This window comes from Gracilinanus agilis, chromosome 2, assembly GCF_016433145.1.
Source record: "Gracilinanus agilis isolate LMUSP501 chromosome 2, AgileGrace, whole genome shotgun sequence".
Taxonomy (NCBI): Eukaryota; Metazoa; Chordata; class Mammalia; order Didelphimorphia; family Didelphidae; genus Gracilinanus; species Gracilinanus agilis.
The window spans coordinates 243,077,902-243,087,087 of record NC_058131.1 but is presented as its reverse complement, the minus strand read 5'-3'; the positions used below and the strand labels follow the sequence as shown (position 1 = coordinate 243,087,087).

At 44.3% G+C, this 9,186-nt stretch overlaps 1 protein-coding gene across 1 annotated transcript in view; it reads left to right on the top strand.

The window, feature by feature from the left end:
* PREX1 (phosphatidylinositol-3,4,5-trisphosphate dependent Rac exchange factor 1) overlaps positions 1–9,186 on the top strand; it is a 230,217-nt gene that overhangs the window by 216,988 nt on the left and 4,043 nt on the right. The window contains exons 32-38 of the mRNA XM_044663811.1: positions 48–271; positions 2,794–2,890; positions 5,199–5,342; positions 5,425–5,548; positions 6,090–6,156; positions 7,025–7,194; positions 8,578–8,680. Coding sequence (XP_044519746.1) covers positions 48–271; positions 2,794–2,890; positions 5,199–5,342; positions 5,425–5,548; positions 6,090–6,156; positions 7,025–7,194; positions 8,578–8,680 — 929 coding nt within the window. The remainder of the gene's footprint in view (positions 1–47; positions 272–2,793; positions 2,891–5,198; positions 5,343–5,424; positions 5,549–6,089; positions 6,157–7,024; positions 7,195–8,577; positions 8,681–9,186) is intronic.

Here is a 9,186-nt window from a genome sequence, read left to right as displayed (position 1 = left end):
CTCTCTCTCTCTCTCCCTCTCTCCCTCTCTCTGTCTCTCTTTCACAGATACGGAGCTACAGCTAAGGAGAGATGTCATCTTCTGCCAGTCTCTGGTGGCGGCCATCTGTACTTTCTCTGACCAGCTGCTTGCAGCCTTAAGCTACCGATACAACAACAACGGCGAATATGAAGAAAGTAGCCGAGATGCCAGTCGCAAGTGGCTGGAACAGATAGCGGCCACAGGGGTCCTGCTTCACTACCAGTCGTTGCTGTCCCCCAGTGTGGTAAGAGCCATTGGCTGGCGGCTGAAGCTGGGGCCGGGGCATGAAGTGGCAGGAGGAATAGGGGCCCTGTTCGGCTCTGAGATGAGGCTCTGACCCCTCCTGGGAGGCAGGATGCTCGGTCCTCAGCTTACTTACATGTCAGGGAATTCTAGCCCTCGCTCTGCTCCAGACGCGCTGCAGGACCCAAGAGAATCATCTTAGAACTGGAGGAGAACTTAGGGCTTCCTTGATTGTAATCTGAACCTGGACACAGGATCGTCCATCTTCCGTGGATGAGGAAGCGTGGTGTGAGGACCTATTTGAATCTCAGTTCTGCTGTTTCCAAACCAATCTAAGGAGAAAGCAACTGCCATAGTGGGTGGAATGCCAGGAGTCGGAGTCACGAAAACCGGAGTTCAAATCATACCTCAGACACTTTGTTTAGCATCGTGACTGAGCAAATCACTTAACCTCTCTGTGCCCGTTTCCTCACCTGGAAAATGGAGTTGAACCAGATCTCTCCTGGCTCGAACCCTCTGATCCCATGCTAGGCAATATGCTAAACCCTAGGGATAAGGGAAGAATTTAAAACTGCCCTTGCCCTCTGAGTTCCTCCTGGATGGGGTGGTAATAGGTAGGGATTACAACATGTAACCATCTAAGTTTTATACCATAATTGGATGAGGGAGAGAGTATGAGTAACTTCATGGGTGACTATGAACGAGGCATTCACCTGAGACTCCGTTTCCCCATTTATAAAATGAGGGTTTGGTCCAGTTGGCTCTGTATGTCCCTTCCTGGTCCAAATCCAACAGTCCTGTGGCCTCTTTCTTTAAGGCTTCCTATTCCTTTATTGGATAGCACTAGTGGGAGGACTATTCTTTATTCCTTTTCCTCTGGGCCCTACATCTGACCCTCTGCAGCCAAGCAGGACAAGCTGATCCTTTTGGCACCTGATGGCCCTTTATAATATCTATAAAGACCTCAGGGCCTTATTTTATGGAGGAAGCAGTGGTTGTACTGAGAAGTGAAATGACTTGCCAAGTAGCTTTTACTCCGCAAACCTTTCTTATTCACAGATTTTACCATAATTATTCCTCCCACTTGTATAAGCCATTACATAGGCTTTTTAGGTAGTGTTTTTCCATCATTGATCTTTACAACCTATTGTGGATAGGTGGGTGTCATTATCTTGCACATGCCATTTTGCAAATGGGCTAACCAAGGCTTGGAGAAGGTGAATTCACTCAGCAAATAATTCAGGGTGCAAATCCTAGAACACAGAACTCTTGACTGTGTCCTGTAATCTTTCTCCTTCACCAGACTGCCTCCTCAGAAGGCATTTGAGTATTTTCCAAATAACATAATAGGGCAGTTAGTAATACGGTTTGGGCACAGGCCATGAGCAATGGTGGCTTTCTGTTCCTGATCATTTTGACTGATGGTTTGCCATTGTGAGCATAGACCCGTCCTGGCATCTGTCTCTGAGTCGGCTGCCCTCTTTTCTGACCTTAACCAATTGATTTCCCCATTAAAGTCTTTGCTTTAAGAATGAAGTATCATCTTTTCCCTTTATTCCCACCCCCATTCTCCCCCCTCTTTTTTTTTTTTTGGTTAAAACACTGCTAATATGGAAATATATTTCCCATGATTTCATGTGTATAATTGATGTCATATTGTTTCCCATCTCAGCGGGTGGTAGGAGGGAGGGAACTTCAAACTTAAAATTAAAAAAAGAAAGCAAAAAAATAATCTTTTTTAAAAATAAAAAATAAAAGGAACAACCCGAAGCGTTTTGGCCTCCCTAAGGGGTCCCTTCTACCTCTGATAATCTCGAATTCTCTCATTCTCTCCATGCCTCTTCCACACAGTGCCTTACAGACCTATCTATCTAACTATCTCATTTTTATTTCCATACTCTGTTGCCATCTTTCCCATTGTTTCCTCTGCTTCCCAGAGAATGTTGGCGCCTCTGGCATAAACCACCAGTAGTCTGGTGTTCACAAGGCAGGTTGTGGATGCAGGGAAAAAAGGAATGTATAGCTTCTGTTGTTTACTGAGGTATTTTAGCACTTTGGTGGAGAAAGAAAAACTTTTGGTTTTCTCAGTAAGGTGGGATCCTGCTGCCCCCTGCTGGTGAGATGCTGCATGCCACGGGCCAAACCAAACCCAGCCTCTTGTTTTTTCTTACAGCTGGCAAAGCAGCATTTAGAAAACAGAATCTCTTTGGACCTCAGTGTCCTTATCTGTAAAATGAATATCTTGTGATAGGCGACATTCAGGTTCCTGGCTAGCCCTAAATCTATGGTCTTTTGATCTGGAAGCCACCTGAGAATATAGCACACCAGAACAACATCATCCTAGAAGATCACCATCTAGGCCAGTTTTTTGAGGAAAACAAGTAGCAGATGCCCATTTTAAAGCCCTGTCCAAAGCAGGTTAGATTGGTGTGTTCCATTGGCAAGCAGTAGAAGACAGTACACAAGGACACCATTTTCTAACTGAAAGAAGAGTTTCTAATAGTTTATCCTTTCTTCATTCCATAGAAGGAAGAGCGCGCCATGCTAGAGGATATCCGGGTTACTCTTTCAGAGCTGGACAATGTCACCTTCTCATTTAAACAGCTGGATGAGAATTTTGTCACCAGTGAGTATTATTGGTTGCTTTGTTACCCTAGCTGGGAGAATTGTGTTCCTCAGTTTCTGTTTTGGGATTCTCCAACTGGAGAGTCCCCCCAAAAGATACCCTGTTTGTCTTTTGGGTCATAAGGTCTGGAGCTAGACAGGGACTGTAGAAATCTAGTCTAATCTTCCCATTTTGTTGAGGAGGAGATTTAGGCATAGAGATGTTTGGTGAAGTGCCTGAGGTCACCCAGGGAGCAGAGAAGAGACCCACATTTTGAACCCTGGTGCTCTTTCTTGTATTCTTTCCAAACTACCAGGCTATTACCCTCTAACTCAAAGGACCTTACCTGCTGCAGGCTGATGGGTACGCATCTTTTTCTTCTAGCAAGGAAGGTGTATAACTATCTTCTATAGTCTGGGCCCTTCTGGTCCAGCTTCCAGCTTTCCACTTCCTAGCTGAAGTTGAAGTGAAACAATGGTGGCTTTCCTATGGACAAGCAAGACTAATTGGGGTACCTGCCATGCTACAACCCAAATACCTCCTTTGCTCCCCCATCTATTCCTTGGTAGTTGCTCTGGTTAGAATAGTATTCCTTTTTCCCAGAGGTTCTTAACCTTCTTGGTGTCATACATTCCTTTGGCACTCCAGTGATCCCTCAGAATAAGATTTTTAAAATTACTGTCCCCCCCAAAAGTTTTAGAGGATTACCAAGGAAATGTTAAAAAAAAAAACAAACCACTTCATAGGTCCTAGGTTAAGAATCTTTAGATCCAAGATCCCTTCCAAATCTAAGACTATTAGAAGAGTTGAAGGCCAGGGATTCTTAACCTTTTTAAATTGTCATGGACCCCCTTGGGCTGTCTGGTGAAGCCTTTGACCCCTTTATCAGAATAAAGTTTTTTTTTAAATTAATAATTGAAGGAACTGTTAAATTTCATCTACTTATTAATAAAAACAATGATTCTCCCCTGAAGCTCCTCCATCTAAGTTCATGGAACCATTTAGAGGCTTTGGTCCCTGTTAAATTTTAAAGTGCTGCTTCTTAACCCCCATTTCCTCAACACTCAAAAGCAGTTATTTCCTCAGTGTTAATGAACACTTTTCTGAGAGCAGATTTTGGAAGGGTTAGACTTGGTGGTCACTGGGCACCAGGAGTGGATCATGGGAGAATGTGGGGAGTATTGAGTGGGTGGGTGGAGGGGAGGCATTAGTATAAGCCTAAACAAAGAATGAGCATAAAATTAGCCTCAGGTTGGTGCTGCAGAGAAGCATTGAGCTTCTAGGCCTTATGGGCCATGATAAAAATCTCTCCCCTCAGAGCTCTTAAGCTGCAGAAAGGTCTGCCTCTCATATACTTCAGAGGCAGCTTGGAGTTAGGAGACTGAGGTTCAAATTTCATCTTTGCATTTAAAACTATTCAATTTGGGGCAATTTTAGGCTTCCCCTCAGTTTCTTATCTATAAAATGGAAACAATAATCCTTCTGCTTCATATGTCACTAAAAACATGCTGACTTTGGAGAGAGAAGACTGGGGTTCAAATCCTGCCTGTAACACTTAACTACCTTTGTGACCATGAGCAAGCTCTTTACTTAACGTTCCTGGGCCTCAGTTTGTAAACCCTTTCATTTGGAAAATGAGGGGTTGGACAAGATAGCTTCTGAAGTCCCTTTCAGCTCCAAATCTATAATCTTATACCTGGACAGAGTCTCCTTGCCCCAAGAGAATGAATCAATCATTCACCAAAAATTTTTAAATATTTTCTCTGTTTGAAGCACTGTAGTAGGCACTAGGTATAGCAATACAGAAATCACATAAACCCTAAACATATAGAGCTTGTGCTCTCATAACTTTGCCACAATTTCCCTATCTATAAAAATGGGCGCAGTAATAATAGAACCTCCCAGGGATGTTGTGAAAATCAAATGATATAAATATTTGTAGTATAGTGGGTGCTACATAAATGCTATCTCTTGTTGTTGTAGTTATTGTCACTATTATTTTTATTATTTAGCCATATGCAAGGGATGTCTGGGACCTTGTGGATGGAGCTCTTATGGGGCAGTAGATTTTTAAGTCCTTCCCAGCAGCAATGACAGAATCTATTTGATTTATTCTAAGAAAAAGAAGTGAAAGTGGATGTCAGAATACGCATGTGGTGAGATGTCTGTGCTGGGTAGGCTTTAGGGTTCTATTGAAGGTTCTCTGGGGTGTGAAGCCTGGTCTGGTTATAATGAGTAAAAGTAGAGTTCTTAGATTGTGTTTCTCTGTCTTGGAAATAGTCAATCCTATCCACTTTCCCCTCCCTTTCTTGTTTTTTTGTCTCTCCAGATGCACATGTCTTTTATCATATCGAGGGCAGCCGACAGGCCTTGAAGGTCATTTTTTACCTCGACAGCTATCATTTCTCCAAGCTGCCCTCCCGGCTAGAGAATGGGGGCAGTTTGAAACTCCATACAGTCCTCTTCACTAAAGGTATGTGCCTGGAGTTGGGAGTCAGTACTCATTCCCTGCTTGCTTAGGTCTGGATCTCACAGCTGTTTTGGTTTCTTCACAGCCCTGGAAAATCTGGAAGGGCAGCTACAAGCAGGAGGTTCCACCACCTCCCCCCTGGAGGAGATACAGCAGGAGATCAATGCACAGTCCCTGGAGAAAGTCCAGCAGTATTACCGACGGCTCAGGTAGAAGCCCTCTGACCTCTTTGTCCCACGCAGGGGTGCCATCTCTGGCCCTTTGGGTTTCCCTAAGGCTGGAGAAGTTGAGCAACATTGCTGGAGGGCGGGTTGGAGTAATAGGAAGTGGAGAGACATAGTGGATAAATGTTTGGCCTGGGACCCAGGAGATCTGGATTTTAGTCTCCTGGGTCTCTTTAGTCTACTGCTTAGAGGGTGACTTTGTACATGTCTTGGCCCTCCTCTGTTTACTTCCTTTATTTATAATGAATGATAGTTATTATTTATAAATATATAATAAATATATATTTGTGTAACATATAAAACATAAAAAATAAAGAATAAATGGATTATTACTTCCTTTATAAAATGAGTAGCACAGATTATGATCATTGTTAGGGAATTTATTAGCTCCGACATTCTGTGACCCTGTGACATGATTAGATGGAACAGGGCAGAACTCTAGCTTGTAAAATCTTCTACAGTCTAAGCATCAGCTAGATCCAGGTTCTAATTCAGTGACTCATCATCTCATGTTGGCTTTTTTCAGGACATTTTACCTTGAAAGGTCCAACCTGCCCACAGATGCCAGTGCAACTGCAGTGAAAATTGATCAGGTACTTCCCTCCCTCTTGCTTTTTATTTCTTCTTCTTCCCTTCCTCTCTCCTTCTCTCCTGGCTTTCTGTTTTCTTCTCCTACATGTTTCTGTCAATTTTTATTGAGTCTATTCCATTTCTCTTTTGACCCCTGGCTTTCCCTGAGGAAGGTTCTTCCCTGCTTCAGGTGATATAGAAGGAGTAGATGTGATCCCTGCCCTCAGGGAGGGTCACAGTCTTTTGGAAAGACAAGACTTGCATAAATGAATACCTAAATGTTAGTATACGAAAATATATAACCAGGGGACCAGAATGTCTAGTTTGGGCAGCCAGTGCTGAGGAGCAATGAGCCACTCTAGGGAAAGCTTCCCTGGAAGAGGCAGCTTTTGGTAGGAAGAATAGGCAGGAGCACTGCTAAGGACTAAAGCTGGCTGGGATGGTGGGAACAATATAGCCCTAACTCGAGATGTGTGTGGTGGGATCTCGATTAGGGGGAGAGACTAGAGGCAGGAAGACTCGTCTCTGAAGAGCCTAATGCAGGAGTCCGATCATGAGGGATGAAGCAGTGAGGCTAGGGGTTAGTTGCCACAGGGATGACGAGAAGGAGATAGATGGAAGTTTAGTCAGTAGGAGACAATAGCCTTGAATTCTGGCTCTGGAACTTATTAGTCGTATGACCAGGGGCAAAGTTGTACCTCTGGGAGCCTCAGCTTCTTCGTCTGTTAGACCATGTGTCCCCTGAGGTCCTTCCCGGCTCTGGAGCCTATGAAATACCTTGTAAAATAAGAAAGGTTCCATAGGACACAATCATAAGCCTGTTTTGGCAAAACAAGGGTCAGAAGTCTGATACTTTTAGAAGCTCAGTAACCCTCTCTGACTGCTTTGCAGCTGATCCGTCCCATCAATGCCATGGATGAGCTGTGCCGCCTGATGAAATCCTTTGTCCACTCAAAGCCTGGCACCAGTGTGCCCAGTGCAGGCCTGCTGCCCATCTCTTCTGAGCTCTGCTACCGCCTGGGCGCCTGTCAGATCACCATGTGTGGCACTGGCATGCAGAGGTGAGATCTGGCCCCTCTGTCTCCTGTCTCTCCAGTGCCTTGTCAGCCTCAAGGACCCCCCTCCTCTACCCCCAGGAGTACATGGGAGCCACTTAAGTGGACCTTCTATCCAGAAGTAGATTCCTCTGGGGGATTTTCCTTTCAAAACAGCTTTCTCTTCCAAATCTCTTAAACCTTTACATTTTCCTTCTGTGGAAAGAGGGTACTAGACTTGGAGACCTGAATTTAAATTCTGATGCCTAGACACACAATCACTTTCCCTGCATTTCAATTTCTCTAACTGTAAAATAGCATTAATAATGCTAAATATACATAATATATTCAATATTATTCTATATCATTTGTAAATTACTGCCATTATTATGTATTATTATACATGACATGTATAATAATTCATATTTTATATATTATATTACTGCTACTATTAATTACTGCTAATTATAAAGTTCGAAAGAAATGTGAACAATTATTGTAATCAGCAGAAAGATTCAGTAGAAAGGACATTGGTCTGGTGTCAGGAAACCTGAGTTCTGTACCAGGTGGCCACTGACCTCCCCTATAACTGTCTCTTTCTCTTTCTGGGACTCAGTTTCCCCATCTAAAATCTAGGATTTGACTAGTTGATCTTTAAGGTCCCTTTTAGCCATGCTATCCTATACTGATTCACTTCCACATTCTGGGCCAATTTCTTCGTTTGTAAAATGGGGGTAAACAAGGAAGGGGAAGTTAGACCAAAGTTTCTAACATCCTTTCTGGCCTGCTAAGCTTTTGAAAAAAAAAGGACTGCAGAGTATCTGCCATCACCCCAGGCACTTACTTAACAATTCTCCATATCTTGCAGGATTCCTCTCTCCCTCAGTCTCCCCCCACCCTCAGGCCTGCAGGTGATATGAGTGTCCAGGAAGTGCCCTCTGAGGTGGTGGTGGGGCCTTCTGAACACTGGGGAGGGGGGCCTTCAGGCAAGGTCACTCTGTTCTCAACACTGAGAATTGTGAGTGAGGCTCTTAGCCTCAGATCAGAAAAAGGGGGTGGGGGTGGGGAAGCAAGACTGTGCTTATTTTACAACTTAATGAAATGGGCCCTATGCCCTGATCTAGGTTTAATTCCTCTAGAATGGAGGAGGCTTAGTATTCCAGGGGAATGAGTTTCCCAACTAGAGTTAGGGTTCTGGAAAGCCCTCAGAGATAAGTGTAGGGTCTTTTATGTATTCTTCTCAGGCCATTGCCAGGAGGACAAAGGAGTTAGGGTGGATGGGGAGGGAAAACTCGACTGTGTCCTTATTTCTGATTATTCTTCCTGAGACACTCACCCCTGAGAGACTACATGAAGGCCCTTATTCTCTGAGAACTTCCCATCCACCTCTCATTCTTGTCCTGTTCCCAGGAGTACCCTGAGTGTCTCCCTGGAGCAGGCAGCCATTCTGGCTCGGAGCCATGGGCTGCTCCCCAAGTGCATCATGCAGGCAACAGACATCATGAGGAAGCAGGTAGGCCTCTGACCACAGGGACCAGGAATGGGCTCAGGGTAGTCACCCAGACATACCTCAGACTTGAATTAACCTTGCTAAAATCCATTACATTCTTACTGTGTGCCTAGCCCCTCTGCACTTGAGTTGTGTTGCTACCACCAGCTCTACCACCAGCTATTGAGTCTGAGAGGGGAAAGAGGACCAGTAGGGGGACTAGACCCACTTTGGGGCTGGAAGTGGTACTGCTCACCCCACTCCTACCTTTCTTCTAGTCTCTTTCCCCATTAGACCTGACTCATCCTGAAAGGGAGCATTGTGAACATTTCACAGAACCACAATTCACCATTTAGCCCACTCCTCTGCCTGTTTGAATAGTGAAAATAGGAATTTTTACCTAGTTTGGACCTTGCCATTCTCATCCCCCATCCAATAGCTTCAAGGCTGCTCCTCTGCCATATTCAGTAGCTCCGAAAATTGATGCTTCCCAGACTGTAATCTCTCTCTCTCTCTCTCTCTCTCTCTCT